Source organism: Cephus cinctus, unplaced genomic scaffold, assembly GCF_000341935.2.
Source record: "Cephus cinctus unplaced genomic scaffold, Ccin1 Ccin1_scaffold1333, whole genome shotgun sequence".
In the NCBI taxonomy this organism is placed as follows: Eukaryota; Metazoa; Arthropoda; class Insecta; order Hymenoptera; family Cephidae; genus Cephus; species Cephus cinctus.
In genome coordinates, this window is record NW_014333751.1 from 257,177 (window position 1) to 282,610 (window position 25,434).

General features: G+C 44.3%; 1 protein-coding gene across 7 annotated transcripts in view; it reads left to right on the forward strand.

Moving 5' to 3' along the window:
* LOC107272946 (mucin-17) overlaps positions 1-25,434 on the forward strand; it is a 172,351-nt gene that overhangs the window by 133,199 nt on the left and 13,718 nt on the right. For all 7 annotated transcript variants that reach the window (XM_015750644.2, XM_015750645.2, XM_015750647.2 and 4 more), the window contains 2 exons: positions 17,623-17,839; positions 25,207-25,361. In XM_015750644.2, the coding sequence (XP_015606130.1) occupies positions 17,623-17,839; positions 25,207-25,361 (372 nt within the window). The remainder of the gene's footprint in view (positions 1-17,622; positions 17,840-25,206; positions 25,362-25,434) is intronic.

Consider the following 25,434-nt stretch of genomic DNA (forward strand, 5'->3'; position numbering starts at 1 on the left):
GCCTAAGGTCTGAGATCAGAGACTCGCGACCTGGTTCCTATAGTTACAGGATCAAGAGCCACCATTAACGATCTTGCTTAATCAGCTTCCTAATTCATTCGGGCGAAACGAGATAACTTTCTACTTGGATATGATTTTTCAGTAATATTTTTTTTACGCAGCATCCCTTTCGATCCTTTCAAAATATCTCGCGTATCTCCTTCGCAATGGATATCCACGTTAGTAAGGATACACCCTTCCTAAGTCTAATGACGGTATTTATACTGTGTTGCTTTTTCTTATTATTCTTTTTTCTTTCTCTGGACCGTAAACTGTTCCCGTGGGTCTCCCAAGCTTTCAGCTACTAATAAACTATTTCTTTACGTTTGTCGTTCTCCCTGGATGTACTCCCAGGACGCTGTTGAGCAATGAGAAAGGCCGGCGAAGGAGAGGAGGGAGGTCTAGGATGGTACGAAAAGAGGGATGAAACCTTGAGGGATCTTGAACTCCGGGCGTATTAGAGAGGAAGGAAGAGAAAGATAAAATAAAAGAGAGCCAGCAGTTCGCTAGGGGTTGCCGACACGGATGTGGCTGTTACTTCTCGTAAAAGCTGACGCGCGTGTTGATACACGTAGTGAACCTATAGAAGAGACGTGTCTTTTTCACCATCTTCCTTTTCTCTCCGTCCTTTCCGTTCCCTTCGCTACCTCAGCAAGCGGCGCGCGTCTCGCGAATAATGTATGGGTTCTTTATCTATTTATACGACAAAACTCGATGCCAATCTTCCGCGGGCACTCGGCTCCCCATAGGACACGCATAAACAACTTGCACGTCGACGGAATAACCTCGTAAAAGCTTCCTTCTACGAATAAATCACTTTTGCGACTATGCGCGATCGCGACGATAAGCTTTTTCATTCGCGTAACACATTACGCTTTAGCAATCCGCTTACGGAGACGGATAATAGAATAATTCGTATCAGCTTGCGTCGTCGTCTCTCGAAGCTTCGTTACGTTCTCTTCGACGTATCTCGATCTACCTTACCGACGGTTCATTCATTTTTCTCATGAATGACAGTCCAATGTTTTTTCTCCCTCTTGCCTTGTTTCTTTACCACTTGAATTTCTCTCTTTCCTACTGGGTATTCGATCAAAGGGGAATGACGTGTGGTAGACTGCACCGTGCCGTGTACATAGGCGGGTATTATCTCTCAGAGCGAAATGGTCAGACTCATCGATCGGCGAAGCAGTTCACGCATCGATGAGGATTCACTGGAACGTGAGAAAGAGGAGGCACGGAAAGCGTGGATCCTCTCGGTTGACTTTTCGTCTCCCGTACCAGTCCGAAGCACACGTGTGAATTAAGAAGCGAGTTGAGCGCCACTACGACGGCATTCCACGGAGCTGTAGTCCGTTGCATCTGCGTCGAGCGTGTTCGTGAACGTTCACGTGCATGCCCATTCGATGTGGATACAGTACAGCAGCGAAACCATGTCTCGGAACCACCCGTCAGAGCCTTATAGTGGCTTATAGTCAATACACGGCCGCAGTAAATAACGCGAAGCCTCCGCCAGGGCAGGATTCAGCCTATAGCAGCGCATCGCATCGTCGCGGTTAACATTCATTATGTATGGCTCGATAAATCACGAGGAATGGCAAATTTATGTGGAAGTGAGGCCAGCGAGTATTCTTTAATTTTTAACTGGTCCCTATTTGCGATCGAAAAGTGGTCGGTATGGACGAGAGAACGACGGGCGAATCCTCGCGTGTCCCCCTACGATTTACCTTATTCCCTGTGTCCCGCGGGATAGCCGAACCGTACGAGGGACGGTCCCTTCCGATTCGTCCCCCGTCACTTTATCCCGTAGGATTTGTTCGAGCGAGAACTCGAGAGATCTTACACGGGGAACTTGTCTTCTTCGAGCTGTAGCTATATACACTGTATGCTGCGTTCATCGTGCAACGCTCCTGCGGCCTCGTAAGTGGACTTGGAGGTTAGGTGCAGTTTAACTAGGCGCACTCGTGAAGCGTCCGATTAATATTTGCTGATTGAAATCATTGATGAGATCATCGATCCGGAAGTACTTGAAATTAGGGTAGTTTTCAATAATAAACTCCGTGGCTTCCGACGTGTTATGTTTTTTGTTTCGTCCTTCTTTACGTAGAATTTACAGGTAGAGTGGGTATTATTACCAGGGCCAGTGGTGGCTCCTTTATTAACCTTCTCTACAACCCCTCCGCCGTACTCGAGTTCAAAGCGAAACGCGTAATTAATTAATTCTTAACGTCCAAGTCCTTTTTTTTTTTCCCCTTAGACTGATAAAGTCCTGTTAAATTTTAACGATCCCTTTCTGAGCTCTCCCTTGTAATATTCTGCGACGTAATTATTATTTCCTCTATTGTTATTGCCTTACCGCGATCCGAGTCGGTCCCCCTTCCGCAATACCAACCGCATTGTAAGTAAGCGTGTTTACATCCAGCGAAGTCGGCGCATTCAATTAGCCGAGCCACCGGCCGAGTTGGATTAGAACTTGAGCACTTACGGAGATTGCGTTAAGCGCTCTCTTGAAAGCGAGTTGCTGCGGGAAAACATGATTCACCGCAGATTCCCAAGTACTGGCCTGGCGCTCTGTCTCGCTCCGTTTCGTACAGATAGTATACGGAGTATTCCTCGCTGTCCTTCTCTTGCTCTACTCGGACTCCGTTCTCTCGTTCTTTCGTATCCTCTCTTACGAGGTACGCACACGTTCACCATCTTGCTCAACTGGTTCTGGTTTATCAGCCGATGGACTCTCGGTTTCGAAGAGAGTCGAAGCGACCGCTCCAGCCACCCGAGTGCCACTTATCTCGTTCCGACGATGCCGTGTCACGTGCAGGACTGAGTCTCGTTTTACCAATCCTTCATATTACACCGAACCGTCTATAGAAACTCCTCGTATCGGTACCTTGTGATCATTTTCGGAATAATTCGAATCCACTCTCGTTTACTCAGAGAGCATTGATCAGAGCTAACGATTTCGAGGATCAAATCGATAGCCCCACGAGGTAAATATTAATACAGAAATTTTTATCAGTCGTCGAATTTCTATTATCTATACGAAAACGAGCTTATAGTGCATCCCCAATGGCTATCAACTACTCCCATATATCCTATCCCTCCAGATGGATAAACCGCATGGCAACCATGATTTTCAGGATCGTAAAGGGTACTTCCCACGCTCTCTAGAAATTACAAGAAAGGGTTGAAAGAGAGTATCTGCACTCAGGACCCCCTCTGGTACCGACTATCGCGGTTAGGAACGGTGAGTGGTGGCTGCCACGGTGGCGAGATGTGCTCTCGCGGTGGGAGGCCGGAGCGTAGCTGCTGCCTCTCGCCGAGTTGTCTAGCGTCGCTTCGCTGAATAAATAAATAGCATCGCGATAAAACGCGCGAGCGCGCTACCCGCGACGCGCGTTCCACATTGCGGTGCAGCCGAGAAGAGAGTGAAGCGCAGCAGTGTGCACGAGCGCGCACTTCGCTGCATGCTGCATGCTGCATGTGCAGTATGCTCTCGCTTTCTCTCCCTCTCTCTATATATATATATATACCAATCTATCTGTCCGTCTACCACTAGCACGTGTGTTGCACAGCACCACCACTGTGCTCGTCTCTGACTACCACGTGGATTCAGAGGCTGCAGGTACCTATAACGCATTAGGTATTACTTTAGTTGCATTCGACGTAAAGACCTTCTCCTCGTTCCTCCTATCCTCCTACGCTTGTTCTGCCGTGCGTGACTCAAGGTCACCGACTCACGCAACTTAACCGAGTACGCAGAACGCACTCCCTCTTCGCCGCCTTTCGTGGCCTTCTTACACACTATCGCACGACTTTTCTCTGCCTACCATACTACTTATTCCGCGCAACCTACTCCCTATCTCATTTCGCGCTTATTCCGGAGAACCGGCTAATTAGCTTCAGCACCCAGAGGCGCCCCCATTGATTTCTCCTTTCCATACGTCGGACACTTCCTGATAAGTAACGCCGTGACTTTTAATTCATGTGGGCGATCCTTTACCTACCACGTACTTTGTATATACGCGTACATTTAACTTTGACTTCGTGATCCTCTACTCTGTATCTTCCAGTCCAGTTTGGTTCGACTATCTTGTAGTAGATTATCGAGAAATCAGGCTCGTATCTTGAAGAGCCTTGCTCCTGGTAACAAGCTCGATCTATTGAAGTCCCTTCTGGTTACCTATTATCAGAGGAGTAGTAGCTAACGCTCGTCATGCTCCAGCTACTCTTCCAGCACTGGCATCAGGGTACTGGGGATGAGCCAATGATGCTCTTGTTTTTTTGTTTCTGCTGAATCATACGCAAACGGTCGTATTCATTAGCCGACCATGGGCAAGGTCACACCAATTAGTATAATTTCCAGTGGAGGAGATTATGAACGGGGACCCTACTCTCCTTCTCCCTGGTGCAACCTGCTCTTGTACCGGTGGCCGTGGTGGTGGCTGGTGTGCGTTCTACGTGGGGACGAGCGAATGAGGCGAAAGGGTTAATGAGACATCTTTATGTAGGCTGGGGAACACGAGGTACACACTCGGCCTCCCGACGTTAACATTCGCGTTAACATAAATATTCGCGCGGCGATGTTAGAATGCAGTGGCGCGGATTGTTATCTCAGCACGGAACTCGCTTATGCGAACACGAGCGTTGATAAGGCTGCACGAGCAATTGGATTTTGCGTTTTGTATTTCGTACGTATATGGGATGTATATATGTATATATACACACGATCACGATTGATTTTTGATTATGAAAAATTTTGAAATAACTTTTCACTATTGTGATTATTTTAAATTAACGCTCCTTCTCGGGTCATGCTGTCTGACGCGTGTAGATATAATAAAACGCTTTTATGTCCCATGTGTAATTCATTCGCTTCGGTGCTGTGAACATATTTATTGCTGGAGATATATATCGCGCAGTCTCACAACTTTGCTTTATTCACTCGTCTTAGTCCTGTGTGCCATTCGCAAGAAGGTGGACTGTTAATTATGGAGAACAATTAATACTGAAATTTTCACAAATCCCTTATCTGCAGTTTTATTTCGGAATAATTAAGGAACAACTTTATCAAAAACTCCGGACATGTTATATGTTGTATTTTATGTTGCTGTTTTTTTTTTTACAATCGCTAATTTTTCGTCTGGCTCTAATCTCGTTACGGTTCGTTCGCTATGAAAACTGCTGTGTAACCTAACCAACATAATCGAGTGAGAAGCATGCTTCCGAGTAAACGATACGCGTAAAATGTCTGCATTATTACTAAGTCATTATAGCCCCTAGGTATGTGTATACGTATATATATGCGTACCTATATGCACGTATGTTACCTTCATTAACTATGATTGAAAAAGCGGCGCGCCATTTCGACTTTGGTTATCAGTTTATCAGTCTCATTTGTAATTATCCGCCCATTAGTTCCTCGCGATCTTGTTTAATCAATTTTAATCTTTATCAGTCGATTATAATGACCGGCTGCCTATGCCTTTCAATCGGTACTATCGTCATCCTGGAAACAATGGCATTGCACATATTCACGTGGAATAACGCGAATAGAGATACCCCGAGTATTGTTTGATTACAATTTTGAAGTATTCGGTATTATTGGATTACAGCCGTGATATGTGGATATTGGCTTTATAAAAATGCCAGTTAATTAAAAAAAATTGTGTATTGCGTTGAAAATTCAAAATTATTAGATTACAAGTAAACCGATGAAAAGCATGAATTTATCGTATAAGCATGTCACTTGCGTAACACGAGTCGTATTAGGAGACGATGATGGCCGTTCCCTTCATAAATTATCTGCTGATGATATTTCAGCAAAACGAGAAAATGATGCAACGACAGGCTAGCGATAAAAACTAGCATGAGCATATAGTAACTTCCAGAACGCATACGTTGGTCCGGTCTGTGTTTCATTAGGCACTCTGTCGTAACTCTTCATAATGTTCAACACTGTGCCAAATAAATCAGCCCGTAAGGAAAGTTATGACGGAAATCTGTGCCACGGCGTTTAAATGTCATTATAAAGGCTGCGTCGGTAAAACAGAATCATGCGAAACGCCGCGACGCTTCGGATACGCGGATTCCCTTCGAATGCTACTATATACACTTTTTACATGTAATCATATACACTCCGAAGGATTTTTCGCGACTCTCGTTTTATGGGAACTAGTTGCAGCAGTAATTCCAGACAATGAAGACCTCTGCGGACCTGATCTGTTGTAGGGTTATCCTGACCATCCAGGTCGTCGGGAGGCAAGAAAATTTCTCCTAGCGAGAAGCGCCGGTTTCTTGTATTCTATCGTTAAGGAGAAGAATACACTTGGCAAGATGGAAGAAGCCGTATAGCCTTTTGCTACTAGAGGGAACCAAATGACTCCAACTTTTATTTCCTCTTGTAATTCCGATGCATGGACTATTTTCTTTTATAAACGGTGGAACAGGCTTCTACATATAGCGAACGTGACCTTTGGCTTTTTCCCATCCGGATAAGATTTTTGAGCTATAGCAGAATGTACAATTAATTTCGCCTTGTAGAACTCGATGTAAACTCGTGTCGTGTCGTGTCAACTCGTGTCTCCTCGTGGCCTACACTGTAAAGTACATAGTGCGTGACCACGAGGATACACAGTGACAATTACACCTCGTGCCCGTTCACTACTATTTCCACATCTCCATCGACGTGCAAAGCCTTTCTGCGACATACTTTCGCAATGTTGTCAACGCGGCTGAGCGAATGAGGAGGTTACTCGCGTGCCGAAGGAGATCTAAATTATTGAGAAAAAAAAAAAAAAAAATGAAAAGGGAAATAAAGAAAAGTGAAAAACTGGCAGTGGGGAAGAGCGAAGGTAAGGGGGGAAAAAATGAAATAAAAAGTGAAGGGAAAATCGCAAAGGGGGAGAGTCAAGCGTCAAAGAAGAAATGTTATCCCCCAATTCGATTCGGCTTAAACTCTGCTTTCTCATTCGACTTTGCCTCTCGCCGGGAATTGGATTTCATTCGGTTACCGACTTTTAAACTTTCTCGTCGTCTCGAATTTCCGATTCGCTGGGGCGAGCCAACCTCGTGACTCGCGCCGTTCCCATTAATGGCATTACAGAAATAAGGGATGGCTCATCGGAGGGACGGCACCCTCTTATCTCGGCTGATTCGGTTTAATACTTGACGCCAGGAGTTTCAGTTCGTTTTTGGGGATTAATCCTTCTTACCTTGTCCGCTAATGTCGACGTACTGCTAATGAACGCTGCTGCGTCAGGGAGTTGCGAAATTTCTATGGAGGTTCGAGACATAGTACTGATATAATTGCCATACCTATTATGAGAATCCAGATGAAGAGCATAGGTATCATTTTCATGTTCAAAACTTTTTCGAGTGGCTTATCTTCGACACTGTAAACCGGAAGTATACGCTTACTCAACCTGTCCAGAGACAGAGTCCAGACTATCCCGCTTCTGTATTGTCTATACGGAAACCATCGACGCAGACCACGGAAACGCGTTAGTACAAATCTTTTGCGATAATTCAGCCTTGAACGTTAATCGAATCGCGATTTAACGAGAAGCATCAAATTTTCTATTACCCGATTAATTTTACCGTCAAATAAAATGTAACGTACTCAAAATATCCCTTATCGAATAAAATGCAAGTATCCAATTTCTGCATTACGTTTAATCGTATTTTCACACGTCGATGCCAAGGTTTATTCGACTTTCGAAAAAGCTTGGAAGTTGTATAGTCGTACTTGGTACGTCAAGGGACATTGGAATCCCGACAAGCTGTATCGCATGCAGACGGCAATGGGTAGTACAAATATTACGTTTAGGATTCGTCTGAGCACGAACGTACGTCATGGAATTCCTCGAGTATAAGGGATGAAAAGAAATTCCTCTAGAGCGTAACTTCGTTCCCATCTTTAGGGGGATTGGTTTAACGAAAGGTATCAGCTTTTGAGTTCGATACGCTACAGGGTACTTGAATAAATCCCATGAAAATCTAAGTCTAAACCATCACACCCTTATCCTTTCATATACATATATATTTTTCATCCCCTCGATCATACCTAGATTTCCTACGATCGACGTAAAACGTGTTAAAAGAATTAATTATACGCCCGCGCAACGTAGATCCATCCTTACGAGGATACCTATACGTCACGTACAAAAGCCAACGCCCACGCTATTACGTAAGAAGTCAAAATATTATATGGCGAAGGATCTTTCTCTTCCCCAGCATCTCTTCCGAAGAATTCCATCGAGCAGAAGGATTACGCGTCGTCCGTTATCGGAATGCCACGTCGCTCTATAAATCCCGACGCGTGCGTGCCGTGTAATAGAATGACGGAATTCACGACGGAATAGAATCCGCTTGTTATTAGCGCGTCCGCATAACTCGGATTCAGCGATGCGTGCGCCGCGGCACGAGCTCCGCGCGGCTCGACCAACCGGGATATTTATGGCGTCGGACTGTCGTAGAGCTTCGTGTCGCGTCGGGCGATTTCATGCCGCGTTCGCAAGGCAATCGATGAGCGTTCTTAGGGGAGTCGCATTGCCGATGCTACTTATACGTATGGCTGTACACACGTATGGAGCTACTAGCCGAGTGGCTGCGGGAGGTAAATGGGTGGGACGTCGCGACGCTGTTCGGCGTTTCTTGCGAGAGCTCCGTTCCTTCGAGGGTATTGATGATCAAAAGTCACAGGGAATTCGCTATCGACGAGGAACATTATTAGACATTCGTATCGTCGATCTATTATATTCGTATTTCCCGCCGTTGAATATTTTTATACTATACAGACTCGATGTTAAGCGTCAGACTTTATTATTTCAAATTAAATCGATTCCACTTTCCGAATACTGTTACGAAGGCGTTCAAGACCAGGAGGATGTCTTGTGCTTCTTCCTTCTCGGTCTTATATTCCTCCTGGTGGTCTTCTGTCTCCTTCTATTCGAGAACTCGCGCGGAGTTGCAACACAGCAAGTCTTTGTCGAGGTGAAACGATGCGCATCGCTCGTTCCCTTTGGGTTACCGTTGAAAACCCATATCAGCAAACCGAAAGAGCTCTCCCGTAATGAGAACAGTAACAATGCTAAACCGACCCTGATAACAGAGAGCGTACACGGAAAGAATTTTTCGTTAATTTTTCCTATGAAGTTCACGATAAAATATTTACCGTAGAAACCGGCAACCGTGTGGGACGTTGTTACCATTTCATTACCTATTGCTTATAACGCACGATATTTTGAGTGGGTACAAATAAATTTTACAGTGCACACGGTAAATATTGTTAGTTGCAATTTTTACTGCGTTTCGCAATGTCAATGTTCTTTTTTTGTGGTTGAATTTAAAGGTATAAAAAGTAGAGTGCACTCCACGGTAAAATTGAATGTAGCGCACGAGATAACTCGGCTGTTTTAGATGACTTTTTAAATTCAAGGTAAAAGCTATGTTTTAAGTTTATAACATTTTGTCGTACACTTCAGTAAAAGTCGACATATCGTGCTTACTGTTTAGGATGTTTTTGTGAATTGTTCTTAAATATATAGGTAATACTTTATGAAATGCCATAACGTCCCGTGGTTACCCCGAGTTTCACGGTAATTTTTAATAAAAATTCTCTCGGTGTATTAAATAGATATCTGAACTTTGATATTTATATTAAAAGAAGACAATGCTTTTTAAAACGGTCTTTGCAGTCGATCGCTGACCAATTATCGTTCACACTTGGTGAGCACCGCTGGTACCAGCGAACCAGATTCCTGAGCTCGGAGCAGCTTCGTATAGCATGGTGTAATATGGTAGACTATACATATAGTACTATATGGTATCTTTACTCTTCTTCTCGATCACGAGAGAAAGGGAAGGAATGAGAAGAGAATTCGCGAGAGAGGAGAGACTTATTCTCTGATCCATCCCACTCTGGAGTTATGCTTCACGATCGTACGGTATATCGTTGGGTTACCCACTCTCCGATAATAAACCGATCCTCCTCACCCAATTTACTCCAGCGTTTCGATCGACGGCCTAGAAATAGAGGGCTTGATAACGTAGCTACGTTATAGCCGATAACTTCATTTCATCGTTGGATCATCGCGCTAACGCACTTCGGGCTTAACGTTAATTGTTCCCATCCTTTAGGGTACGGTATTAGGTATACTATGCCTATAGAATTTCATGTAGATTCCAAGCTTATGTCTCTCGGAACCTTTGCACGAACCCTCGATGCATGTATTCTTTCGGCGTTGGATTTCGTTTAGGTGGCTTTTTGAACGGCGCCTGAGTGTTTGCCGTAGATCAAAGAAAATCCGGAACACTTATCGGATATAGGATAAAGCGACAAAAGGGAGCATCGGATATCTTTTGTTGACTACATCCATTCCTGAAATAGACGCTGTAAAATAATGAATAGAACTCGTTCGAATTCTATATGCGTTATTTGAATCTGCCTTTCGAATTCCGTACATTTTTTTTCTTTCTTTCTTTGTATATCAGTCACATCAAAAGACATGGGATGAGAATGGGTGGCCTCCGATTCATGCTTTGAGGAGCTTACACGATTTGGGTTGGGATTAAGAGGAATCGTGGTCAATAAAATTTAATATGGGGTCATAATGTATTTAATATTTTGTGAAAGGATTCGCATTCATAATGCTAAGTCTAAAGAAGACGTAGAAGCAAAATGGAATTATGTTAATCGGACTTTTTGTTTTTTATTCAGAAGCATGCATATGACTTCTTTTCATCAGTATGTCTATCTGCTTTATCTTTGAAAAGGGAATGAATGAGAAAAAAACAATTTATACTTTGTTAGAAATACCAGGGTAGGACTGGTACGGGGGTAGATACAGAAGGGTAGGTTTGGATATCAAACTGGGCAGCCACTGAGCGTAAAATTAAAACAGGGTCTAAATTAATTGGACTCCCGTCCAGTGACGGACCGTGGCTGGTTTGGTTGCTGGTAGCTGGAAAGGTGAAGTGTTTAAGGGTGGTTCACGGTCAGAGGGTGTGGACTGGGTTATATGGTCGCGAGGAAACATCGCAATACGAAGACCCCGTTACTTGGCTGGTCTGCTTCGCGAACGTGACCGCCTTACGTAAAACCCCGGGAATGACGTTGACGAAATGAAAAAGCTCGTTCGGAAGAACGACTTGATCCTTCGCGAGGGACGCAACCGGAATTCAGGACTCACCCTCGGAAAGTTCAGTATGGCAGTTATCCGATTTTCTGAGAAACCTGGGGTAACCCAAACCCCAGATGGAGGCCACGAATGACCCCAAAAACAGAAGAGAGTTACGGGGTGGGCTGGAGTTTTATAAAAACGAAAGAAAATTCGTATCACGGTGGAAGCTTTTTATCGAGTGTCGATTCCCCGCCCTCTATACGTACTGGGGAAAATACAGGAAGAAAAAAAAAACTCTTACGGGGGAAGCTTCATCTTTTCGTTGGACGTTGACCATTCATCGATTTTATCTGGTGGGGTCCGCGGTTCGCCCACGTCGTATCTCAATGCCGTGAGAGTCAAAATATTTTTCCATCCCTCAACCCCTGGGATATTTTATCCAAGTGATTTTTTGTCAATCGCTAAGGGTCGTGGGTGGAAGAACCCCTTTCGGATTGATTAAAAGCAGCAGCAACGTTTCGCCCGATTAATTTGGAATTAAGGGACGGATCGTGGTCGGATATATATTGTGGTTCTACCACGGGGCGCAACCCTTACGATCTTTCGGTGTTGCGGTTTCTATTGGCCAACTTCCTACGGTGTATTCGGGCGTTGAGGGACTTTATTAGATTGTAACATAGCGTCGCAGAAATTACGAAGCGTGTCGTGTCCTTCGGACAACCCAGAGGGCTTTTTCCTGTACGTACACCTATATACGTAGATACGTTAAAGATCGAATATAACCACCGTGCTCGTGCTCGTGCGTGTAATGAATTTTAAATATCGTTTAACGAGTAATTTGCATCGCTTAAAACAGCGAACGCGACAATCCGCGCTGTAGGGCAACGTCCAAATTTGTATCTGTCAGCTGCCACGATGCCTGCTTCTCTCAACACGACGCATCCTGTTAGCATAATGGGAGTAGTAAAACCTGGATGCCGTACTGTCCCGCGAAGGAGTCGGTGCGATTATCAACGCCGCTACGTGGAATTACGCCTTGCCGAGAGTTTATTTTATCCATCATTCGTATTAATATGCCGTAGCCGTTTTCACGATATATGGCTATCATAGAATTGTAATTTGCGAGCATTTGTCTGTGACGGGTATGAATAATTGAGGTCTTACTCGCCTACCACCACACGGCAGACCTCTTTTACTTCCATTAAGCTTTTTCCTTCCCTTCGCAACTCAACTAAGTATAGCCTCTCGCATTTTCCTGTCCCACGTAGGTACCCATCGTGATTAATGTTACACCGAGTATAACACCTTTTGCGATAGGTACGCAAATAACGCATTCTTTCCGGATCGGGTATGGATTCAGAATTTATTTCAAAAATGTCTGACAGAGAAATTCTGTTAATTATTTCATTTTTCTTCATTTCACGTATTTCATTGACTGTGATTTTAGCGCGTATAGGCACACGTGTGCAGACGATGTTGACGAACTTTGACTTTTACGGCTCTGCTATTATATATTCTATAAAAGTATTCGAATTCCTCGAAATTCATGGAACTTCTGAAAAACACAGTTGGCGAATAGTAGTAGACGACAGTTTTTACGTTTCCGCATGACTAATCCCACTATCGTTACGATCTTCCCCAAGAGCGGAAAGCTAGAGCACGATGGCACCTATTCCCTCGCCAAGAAGAAGGGAACTCTTCCTCGTCCTCTTCCTCGTATTCGCAGTCATATCCAACTTCAGCATCTAACACTTGAGTCGACGTTTTCACTCGAGTCACCTCGACTTGAGTCTCCTTTCACACGAACTGCCTTTGCACAGAGTATCGAGATGCAATTTTCAAGTAATCCCAGTCGAACCCAACCACAAGCAGTCAATTGTTTTCGCAATTTTGTACAAATCGGCAAACTCGAAATTTTGAAATTTCTTGCATAATTTTATCACAGTCACTTTCAAGTGTCAATAGAAAAAATCATGAGAAAATTGACTTTCAGAAATCGCCCATAGAAACGTGACTCATTGTTTTTCTATAAATAGGTAATACATGAACTTTTCAATGGAATCATACATACATACAAGAAACAGTCGTATATTCATACTCGCGAAGAAGTCATTTCTACCTCCCGTTTGCAATGGCTTTATGGAGCATTATTTACTCCGGTGAAATATACGATTGACGATGCTTCAAATTGTTAGCAAAAGAGAAGACGAACGAAATAAAGACAGTTAATAAATTTCAAAAAAAAAAAAAAAAAAAACCCCCCAGAGCTCAGATCTGCCGCCACGATTGTTACGCGTTCCCGAGCTGGCGAATAGTTTCTCGTAACGATTCCAGTGGCGCGGTACAATAAATTCCAAGAGCTAGAATTAATGTGCAGAAGGATATTCCAAGCCGAGTGGTTGGTACGCAGTAGATACGTAGTGCATACTGAGCGGAACATTACCGACATTATAAATGAGAATCGTAAAGCATTATGGCACGTCTCCCCTACCCTTCCTTCCTTCCTCCGTCGTCTTTCTTATTTCTCTCGCTCGAGATAAAATTACAACGCCCACGTACGAGCCGTCTGAATTATTGCCCCGCGTTCTATTCTTTCAAGCAACAAACTTTTTTATCATTTGGAACGTATCGCGTCAAATGGATAATACACCAAGTACCCGACGTATCTCGCTCCATAGTCCGATTCGCGTAAAATCTTCGTATCTCTATGGTTACCCATACGAAAATCAAGAAATCTCATCTCGTCCATTCGCAACGAAAGTAACCGACGTTCCTGCTGAATGGATCTTTACGAGTATCATAAAACGTGAAGATCGAACGATCCATCTCGTATATTCGCCAGCTGTTATCTTGCTATCCGTATAAGCGATAACCATGTACCTCCACCTATATAGGTATACTATATACTTAACCAGTCATTATTGTCCCACGTATAGAAATCTCCATGCGTCTTCATCCCTTGTCGCAATTAAAGTCGTAACGCTGCTGATTAATAGCCTTGTTACCTGTATTCAATGTAATGCCGAACGATAAAGATAAACGTAAACATACGCGCTGCTATAAAGCTGACATAAATTTAATTTAACGACGCGTGGGGCATAATGCCGGCTCTCTGCCCTTGGCTGCTTTTCCTCCTCTCCGCCGTCACGAGTACGTCTGGACCCATTGGTACCTCAGCTACCCATGTGTACTGGAGCGACCAACGATTTACCTACCTCGTAAACTAACAATTACGTAGGATCGAACGAGTCGACCTAAAACCATATGCACGCTTTTGTTATCCGTTGAGACGCCGACTCGCTTGTATCGCGTGAGAGGAGAAGATTGAACGTCGTGAAGATTTCATTGTTTATTCCCATTTCATCTCATTCCTGGTCATCATTCGCGTCGTTATGTTTTCGGTATTGTGAACTTGCACGTTACTTACCGTGGAATGGTCGTGTATAAAGGAGGTCGGGATAAATCACGAACAGTTCTGTCCCTATGGTCTCGGCGTAATAATCGTATACTTCTTCCATCCATATACCTACGTGTATACGAACTGTGGACGTACCCTTAATAAAATGCAGGTCGTCAGAGCCGGAAGGGCGGGATGACGACTGGCGAATGCATTGGAAAGTTATGGGCCCATAAATCGGCCTTCGACGATGCACCGAGAAAAAGTCCTGGCTTCCAAGCTCCTGCGGGCTTCATCCTCCTACTCGTTTTAAGTGTGCGTGTACGTGTGTATTATGGTACCCTCGCATATGGCATATATAGATATAGTATTGAAGGGATGAAATCGAGGAGATGGCGTTCAATGGGATGACAGACGCCACGATAAATTAGATCGGTATTTCGAAGGTAGCAGCAGCCACGGGAATCCATCCTCGATTTCCGTTCAACAAATTAAATCCGGATCCTGCTCGATATATCAGGAGCTATCGGTACTAGGAAACGTATTTATCCGTGAGTGGGATCGAGGATATGTATTGTATATATGCATACACATATCGGTGTCAATGCATGGAAGGACTGACGCTTTTGCCACTTTGACGAGAACTGATTGGTTTAGTTCCGTGCGGCCCGATCGATTCGTTACTCGTTACCTTCGTTCGACCTGTGTGCACGTTGCTCGATCCGGCATGACCGTCAATATAAATCTATCGTGTCGATTACCACGGGCATCCGAACGATAATAAACTCGCCCGAGGTCTTCGCTCGCCGATACCTACTGCGAACGCAGACGCCGCTGGGTAACCGCAAAGCCGGAACTGCCTACTCGGAAAATACGATTCAGAGAAGTTTTTACGTTTACCCGGAAATAGCTGTGTGTCTGCTGCTGTATACGTTCACGGGTGATCGTTAAAGTTTTCACGCTACGTCACATTAGCTGGCTGATATTTATAGAAGAGGTTTACGATAGCCGGAGTGGCGTTGAGCTATCATTTTTTAATAGTTTTATTTATTTTTTCTTCGCTATTCGAGACGCCAAGTTTTCAAGGAGTACTTGATTCTTTTTCTTCTTAACAAGTCGTCGAATATGAGGATTGGAGATTTAGAAAAATTCATTTATCGATAAATCATTGTTTCATTGTGTTCTGGCCCTTCGAATCGAATATGGCATATCCCATAAGGCTTTATTTTATATCCTAATATACTCACCGGAAATGATGAACCCATAACAGACACAGCTAATATCGTCAGTGGGAGACAGATTGCTCTCGTAAAAGATCATCGCGTCGATTCTCTCATCCAGTAGATAATTTATCGCCCAGTCAGACGCTTCTAACGGGTAGTTCCCAGCGCGAATAGTCACGAGAATGAATAATGGTCGTACGAGAAAAACGTTTTAATTAAGGTAACCGTGTTTCGGGCTGATAGTGCTGGTATATGGTAGCGGTGATAGTAATAGCAGTCATCTATAATTTTCAGGCTGCAGGAGCAGTCAAGGCCGTATCAATAATCCCATCGTCGTATTCGGGTCAATGCTAATTTACGTGATTGATCGAAGCTGCTCGAGTGGACGGAGAGACGTAGGTTCTAGTTAGGTTGTCACTAGTGATTGCGTCGTCGGGTAATTCGTGGCGCTGATCATTTTGCACTTTCTATAATGTACAATGTATAGGCATTTTACGGCTATAAATGCGTTCTCGTCGTGCGGCAAGTTTAATAAACCTGAAGCTGACGCTTTGGCTGTGTATGGAAAGTTTCATCGGCGCTCAAGTCACGTAACGGTAGTCGCGACTAAGTACGAGCAAATCCGACAAAACCTCTTAGCTGCGCGACTAAATTATCCGACAGTCTTATCTTATTTACGGACGGTAATGGTAGCGAGTTTGTTGCCGTAAATTAACGCCGAAGGTCTTGCCTGACGGATAATGCAGAGAAGCATGGGACGTTATGGCGTCGGTCGTTTCGATCGTTGCTCGTGATTTTAAAAGTCGGGATCCATCGAACATCGATCGAAAGATTCGTGTGCGTCGCGATGCTGCTTCTTTGGTACAGAGGTATTATGTGTCCCGACTGGTACGTCGTGCGACCGTGTAAACTTTGTGCAATTCATCTCGCTCTCCCTTGCTTACGTGGAGTCTGAGCTTTTCGCGTGGAAAATCATTTGCTTGGTACATTTTACCTCTGAGTATTCTTGGTAGAACTTGAGTCCCGATCGTTTCAGTGCGGCACCCACTTCGCACTTCCTTAATCGTATCCCTCTTTGTGTAACGGAAGGATTCTACTTCGGCAAGTTCCTAGGAACTTCGAATGGGAAGGAAGTTCCATCGAATGTTCTTAACCAGTTCCGACGGAACGTCGACGTCGCTGTTTACGAATGGTCTTGAGTCTTACTTGCACGTACATACATTGTGGCAGTACTGCCTTGAATGACGTATGTGGATTATCTCTTAAAAAAATGTTATTACGTATACATATTTATGAAGTTATCTTGATTCATAATTCCACGAGACAAAGTAAATACGCGAAGCGATAAGAAAATACTTATTTGCTTTTTTTTGCATTTTCACTTTTTTACCTAATCAGTACACGGAAGAGGTTATAAATTAACGAACGTGTGTCGCAGATAAGGAGAATATGAATTGGCAGATTTTTTTTTTTTCTCTGTGTAGGTACTGATTTCCATTTTATCTATAGGTAACGCGTAAGTCAGGTTTGAAAAATTGACAGTGTCTTACGAAAGAGCAGTAAGCTGTAAGGTACATGGAAAAACAGTCGTAAAACAGCGATTTCCGATCATCCGAAAGTTCAGGGATATTTGCACGCTCCGTAAATTGCTCTCGTAGAATGGCGAACGCCGCGGCATAAAGGGAATACGATCGTAAAGGTACTAAAAGGTTATTGGAAGTTTTCTGAGAACGCGATAGAATCCAAAGTGTCTCGCCTTGCGTCGGGACGCTCGGTACTCCCTGCAATCTCGTGCACGCCACTGCTACCAAGTCGTTGATAAATCGCACGTGCGTTTCTGTTTCAGGTAGCGACGCGGCCTTGGAGCCCGGATCAGGGCAAGACAAGAGAGATGACCAAGCTGTGCAACCATAAGAGGAAACTCCTGTTGCCGACGGCGGCCGCCAGTCCTGTAGCCTCTTGTACGCCAGCAGTATCTTCGTCAACCCTCTCGATCCTGCCACCACCTCCTACGATTCAGGCGACCCCCGACTCGCCAACCTCCACCGACAAGACCAAAAAAGGTAGGTGGAAATTAATCTTACAATATAAACCACAGGGATACGCCTTTGTCTCCCAGTACCCATATACACGAGTCAGGAGCTACTGTGAAGGTATCTGGGGCATCTTGAGATACGTACAATCCGAAGGAATTCCTACGGGATAACCAGCGTGCAGACCTGGAGGCGGGTAGCGAAGTCGATCTGTCTTTCATGGAGCGTTACGAAAAACTTGAAGGATCTTTTTATTGAGGTTTTCTTCGCGTTTCCTATCTAAGACTACATCAGGCAACTCCCTCCCGCGTTACAAACGACTTGGACCTTTTCTCTTCGATGCTGCTATGTGGATGGGGGTTGAACTACATTTTTGTCTTTTTACTTGGGCGTATTACGATGGCCTTACTATAAAGCTTCTAGGTAAGACAAACTTTCCGATTGATCCGCTGGACTCGAGGAGCATGGCTGGCGGAACGTATTACCAAAGTTTTCTGTTAAGCTGGGCATCGGAGAGAGTGAGCTCGGAGAGGGATGGCGACGAGATGGAGCTAAAGGCTCCAAAAGGGGTGGTATAATCGCCCGGACATTTATTCACCATCGGCGGAACATGTGCCAACTTTTATTGGAGGAGGACCAAAAGTTTCACTCGAGATAGTGATAAAGGGGGGGAAGCGGGACGGGGATCAGGGATGGCCGGAACGGAGAAAGAGGACCGTAATCATTAGGAAAAAGTCGCTCGAAGAAAAACGATGAAATTGCGGCATTAGCGGGGGGTTGTTGCGGCGTCGACGACGCCAACGGCGCCGTCACTTCTTCCCATTCCTATCCCCTGTTTTTTCCCTATTCCGTTTCATAGTATTGAAGCAGCGAACGATAGTCACTGTATTATGTCTTAGATCTCCAAGTGTCTTTTTATCGTAGCTGTATACTTTTTCATTCTTATTACAATACAGCGTAACGATACTTTCGTTGGCTTCGGCATTTTTTTTTTTTAATCAAAATTTCTTAAATTAGGTTAGGTAACTTCAATTGTATATAATGTCACGTCTCATTTTCTTTAAACAAAAGCCGGTCTCTGGTTACTCAATAATAATAATAATTATCTGTCAAGATGACGAAATTTCATTTCCTCTGGAACATTCAATGAAACTCATTTACCGGAAAGACGAAATAACCTATCCAGACAAACTTCAGTACATATAGAGATAGAATTTCCAGTAGAAAGAATTTTCCGGTTGGAAAAGTAACAGTGTATCATCTCGTTCCTAAATCCTCGTGAGTCCCCCTCCGGCTAATAAGGGTGAACCGTTTTATCCAAAAGGATAAAACTTATCGGATCGATTAGTTTTATATCCACTTTTGCGACCACCGTAGAAACTTCAAAGCGCGTGTTCGCCGTCGTTTAGCCATTTTATTTAAGCTCCTACGAGCATTCCCCCATTCGTTTGGCCATACGGAACAAAAAGAAACGTCACCTTTCGGTGCAACGAGGCAATAAATTGGCAACAGTCTGCGCGACTAGCGTTGGGTTAGAAACAGGATCGTATAACGGTCCTTTTTTTTTCGTTCAGGATATACCGCTTGGGAAGCGTCCTGACTCTTCTCATGAAATCCCCAAGCCCCACTAGACAATTTCATTCACCGTTGAAATACCCAAAGACGCCTAAAGTCTATTCGGCTAAAGCCAATTAACGTCCAGCAGTATGCGAGCTGTTTTTATCTCGTTTCCTCCATACTATTTTTTTATCACCCCGAAAGCTCCCTTCATTTTTCAAAGATAAAGGCTTACTCGACGGCACCTGCGCTCTTAGGTGGAATAAATAAACTCGAATAAGAAAGGCAACGGTTTACGAGCTAAATGGTATGAGAGGGATATTCTGATATTGTTTACCCACAGCGCAAAATTCCCATTTGGGATTTGATGAGAGCAGGGATGCTCCCTTCCTTTTCCGTCTCAGTCCCCCCTGTATCCATTGCCCGTATATGTAATCTCGCAAATGGCAGCCGGAAAAAGCCCCTTGGCCTTGCTCCCTCCCTCACTTTAAAAGTTGCCCACGTCTTCGATTCCGCAAGCGGTGCAGTAACGTTTTATCAATATCATAGGATAGGAGAGAAGCAATACAGAGCCGCAGACGGGAATCCAAGGAGGCTGCCATAATCTTAAATTCGGCAGATAAAACGAACGAGGGTCGGAAATCTTCCACCCGTTGCGGGTGGAAACCGTCGCCCTTTTTTTTTCTTTGTAATTTGCTACTATGGCATTATGCACGAGTCTGCAGAGGATCCACGTAATTCTCCATTATGTTCACTGCACTGTGTGTATAATAATCGTCAAAATTGACGACTCGTCAATTATGTCATTGTCCAAAGCAATACCATTGTTACGAGTCAGTCATTATAAACTCCCTTGAATATCTGTGTACACGCATCGCAATGGGATTTGCCGTTACTCGAGTATCTATCGGCCAGTAGTATGATTCACTGTCGATAGCGTATACCCGCTGACGTAACTGATAAGCCTCAGCATCGGTACTCTGAATTATTATTGCTGCATCATCCTACACCATTCTCTCATTCGAAACGATCTGTCCTATCTGCGAGCTTCCAGTCTATTCGAGTGTTAATTACTGATGGTTCGTGGCCGTCCTATCGATCTTCCGTTAATTCAGTTAATTAGTCGCCCGCGATAATACTAATACGACTGTGCACTTTGTATGCTCGGTGCAATTAATGGGTATCCGTACGATAAACAAAATTAATATACGACGATAACTTTTTTTTTAATTTATATTGAACGTGTAGGGGGATGTTTTTTTTTTAAAATGCTATGCCATGTAATATATACCTCGTTGGGGTGGTTCATTGGATCTTCGGCGAAGTTCCATGATTAAGCTTAATTAGCCCGTTCGTGAAGTTACGGTGCCGTTTCCATGTCAGGTCTTATCCATCACCCGTAATTTTAACTGCTCGGTAACCAAGAAAAATAAGTGGAACAAAAGGATATTAAATTTCCGGGAGAGCGGTATTAAACTTTCATCGCATCATAACGTTATTACAGGAGAGCAGAGGGTAGTCAAGGGACCTCGACACCCTCATCCAGGCTTCTTTGCTGAAACCTTCTCCTGCTGCCATCAGATTCTCTCACCCAACCTTGAGTATCCCGAGCAACCCTCTTCGTCGTCATCCCCTCCAGCCACCCCCCTCGAGCCATTCTACGTCGCGGCGTCGCCCATCGGCGTCTGTGATAACTGCAGATTGAATTGCTCCACTGCGTGAGCATAATGGCGGTTCGGCTAACAGAGCTGCTACCAGCTCGCCATAATTTTGCGTCGCTGAATCCACCTTTATTTGAATTCACCAACGTAATTTTGTGTCGCTGAAGGGAGAACCAGCCCTAAAGGAAAGGACTTCGTGCATTTGTCACGTTAGGGGTTTAAGGAGATATGAAAAAGTGTAGGACAGTTCTTATAATTACTTTTTAGTCACACAGTGACTGTTACGTTGATTACGATGCGCTTAGGGTAATGAGTCATGCTCAATTACGTGACTATGAGAGGCCTTTGGAGTATATGGTAGATCGTTCAAGTATCAACACCGCGTTACACCCTCTGCTACCAGGGGAATGTCGTAACCAGGAATACAGGCGCACCCCTCTAGTCAAGCCGGTTCGCGGAATTACCACCATTTTCTGTAGTGCCTCCCGACGGTGTAGTTATTTCACGTTATTGCTAAACGCCGGTAATTATCTTAAACGAAGCTAATTCAATCTAGACTTCAGTGCATTTAATGACTGAGCTATATCGGTCTCCATCAAACGTCTCTGCGGGAAGGCAACGAGCGACTCCTTCGTTTTACCGATCCGGCAGATTCGATCCGGACCCTTGAGAGTTTCTCTGGCACACCGGAATCCGGAACTATAGCTCGGATCGGCTCAGGCTAAGTGAAACGATTTCGAATTAATGCGACGACATAATCCCTGCTTGGATATTTCGCTTTATTTCGCAAGCTTCGTTGAGAATAATAAAATTAAAACCTTGTATTGTGCAGTATATGTCTTATATGCTTGCGTATATATACTAATGGTGAAAAACGAGAACCAGTCCCATTTTCAGCATTGATTTCACTTTATTTGGACGTTAATATATACGTATATAGGTATACTGAATGTAAGTTGCCATTGGTGAGCTTGTTTACAGGGCTTTATATGGTCGCTTTAAACTCCGAGGCTCTGGGCCAGAGCGTCGGCGTCGCTTCAATTCCAATTTTCCGGTGATATAAAACGACAAGCGTAGGTGGCTACCAGGGGTTGCAGTCGACATGGGGGAACTGCGCACTCAATGTGTATTTCCAACGTGAGCGGAGTAAAAAGGAGCTGAGTGTTCTTTATTGTTTACGTTCGGAACTGCTGCGGAGCGGCTTTCTCGAAAATTTTGATAAAACGAATTCCCTAGGGTGCGATTTCTCCCCCCCCCCCCTTTTTTTACCTACAGTAAATGCTATCAGAGCCAATCTTGCGCGATCTGACGGCTCGTTAAATGTAATACTACCCAGACTTATCGTGTTACGCGAGCCTAACGTGCAAGTATTATCCCATGGGAAAAAAAAAACGTATCGATATTAGGATTATAAAGATCACTGGATTATTTCGTCAGGTTTATCCGACTTTTATGAAGTCTAGTTTAATACCTTGAAAACTGTTGCAACGAGCTAATCCAATTGTTTGCAATCACAGGAATTGGAACGGGTGCTTAACTATTCCGATTGCGAAGGGAGTATCGATGGAATATCTGAAGCAAAGGATTTTTCTTCTCCCAAGGACGCCCTCGACTTCGAGGCAATCGTCGAGACGGAAAATTTCATTTTTCCACGGCGGGGTCGGACGTATTCTCGCGCCTCTTACCAAGAAATTTGCGTCGATATCGGATAAGTTTGAAGGCATAAAAACGTCAAGGGTCCCTCTTATATACACCGGTTGCTACCGAATCCCTTTGTCGGCACCCATTTATCTCGGCCGATATTCTATTTTATAGTAGGGAGGGTGGCAGGATTATACGACGTATATCTCGCTGGAAACCCTTGCCCGCGCCACCGCCTCTTTTCCTTCTGCCGTCAAGCCCCTTTCTACCCTCTTCGCCGATCCCTGGAAGGAGACCAATCAGCCAGCTCGTGTCTTCTTATCGCTCGGTCGATCAATACGTCCCGGGAGGAGGAAAGAATCAGCTCTCTATTCGCCAACCGACACAACCGACACCGTGGAACAGTAGTGGTGACGTTTGAGGGTGGTAGAGGCGCTGCGCCCGACGATGGTGCTGGGGCGCGGGGTGGTGGCGGCGCTGGTAGAGACACGTTGATAAGGGTTAATTTCGTATGAGAATATAAGCACCGTTGAGCCTTATGAAGGAGAAACGTAGGAGAATGGGATAGCTTGCGGTGGTGCTTTCACGACTGTCCGATTTTGATTCCTGCGCGTGTACTCTGCGCGCTCTGTGCGCTTGCGCACTCTGATCCTCGAGCTTTCAGTCTCTACGACTACTTCATCGGCGAAAGACCTTCCTCAGCCAACTTCATGACCGTCGTTCGTCGGCCTTTCAATTTCACCATTCCAGAAGATCCAGAGGACGTTTATTCATCCTCGTCGGATGGTGCGTTTTCATATCTTCCATATGACACGCTACCCTCGACGGAAATCCTCATCCCTTTCATTGTTTATCGTATCATGGAATTGTCTTTTATCCGGTTTTATCATCAGCTGTGTTCCTTTCTCTGTACCCTTTGTAAGTGACTCGCGACTATTTTATACGTGGGTATCTAGTGAAGCGTAGTGCAGTTAATCATCAGCGTTCACGGGGATGATCCACTGTTAGACTTTAGAGATTTTTTCAAAAAAAAAAAAATTTTTTTATCCTTGTCAGATGATGTTTTCTTGTTTTATTGTATGTATCTTACTCCGCGGCATGGTATATCGTTCAATAGGTATTTGTAGCGTTGCCTTACGACCCTTTAATGGAAAGATATAAACATTTTTGATTGCAATTGAGAAATTTTAATTAAAGCTGCCTATTGTGCGTGAAAATCAACTGACTCATTTGGGCCACGGTGAGACATGATTTCTTTGAATTTTTTATTCCGATCCGTGAAGTCTTACAAATTGCTGGCAAGATTTCAGGCGATTCTTCGTTTGGCTGTAAAGCGGGTTAACGCGCGTCGTTGCCGGATAACAAGAAAGGCGAGGACGGGTCGTGGATAGAGCCAGGAAAATTCATTACTCCTCTCTGAGTTATCTACACTCCGACGTTGCCGCACGCCAGAGAATAATTATCCGCTGTAGGCTTACAGATAAAAGACCCCCGTTAAAGCCATCCCTCGGTTACCCTCTTCTCTATCCGGTCCTCGCAAATCAAGGCAATTTCGAGGTGTTGACGACTGTTATCACAGTCTTTAGAATTTTCAAGTATCATCCTAGTTCCAAGGGGATGAATGCGTTGGAGGAATATATTATCTGGGCAAAAATGGCAATTGTGATTAAACGCGTTTGGTGGCTAAAGAAACGCATGTGACAAATGAGTTATAGGGAGGGCGAAGGAGAAGGTGAACATAAAAAATATTACTAGTATATTAGCGCGACGGCTATTTTTCTTTATATAAAACTTTTTACACGAACCGATAACGACTCGTTAGATATAGGAACTTCTTACCCTTGATTCATGGTAATTGCCTCTCGCGTGATGCACTATTACATTCTTTGTGTAAAACCATAAAATGCTATTATGATTATCCCGGCAGCGATCCGCACGTACGGGACTAATCCTAAGACTGCTTGGAAACCTTCTATGCTCTATGTCGGTATTATCTTGGACGATTACGAAATCACTGAAACCCTCGGTGTGGTCAGACCCGAAGAGTTAGAAGCCGTCACGCGAAAAAGAACTTAATCTTAGCACAGGGTGGTATCTGAAATGGAATATCTAGGGGAGCTAAACAGCTTTTACGCTGTTTGAATAAGGAGTGAAGAGTGAAGCAGCCAAGTGAGGATACGATAGAAGGGGAGAGTAAAACGTTATTTCCATTTTCTCGGCTTTGAGCGTCATAAAACTTTATAATTGCAAGTTGTCGGGCTGGAATATGAAATTAATTTATGTAGGAACGGCGCTAAAGTTTCATCGGACCTAAGCGTGACAGAGCCATTCTTTCATGCGGATGTTTGCGGTTCAAAGTATTTCCGAATGGCATGCTACAAAAAGGTGCTCTCGGGCACCTTTAAGACTTCATTTTTCCGACACACAACGCGGCTTTCCTTAGAAGTCATCCTACTCGCCCCTCTAGTCGCACGCGATATCATACTCTTACATAATTTCCTGTAAATGTTCTAACCATACTTCCGTTTTCACTCGCAGACGGCCTCAATAAGAAGAAGAAGAGGAAGCTGGCAAGTGTAGGTGGTCTCTATTCTGGTGTTTCGGTTTCTCAACTTCTTGCCCAGCGAGAACGAGCCCTCGCAGCAGCTGCAGCCACTGGAGTTCAAGGTTCCCCAATATCGAACGGACCTCAGGTAAGACGAACTATTATTGCTTTTGTGTTGTTCTTGTTGTTGTTTCGAGTTGCTGGCGATTTCTAAGCGGAAA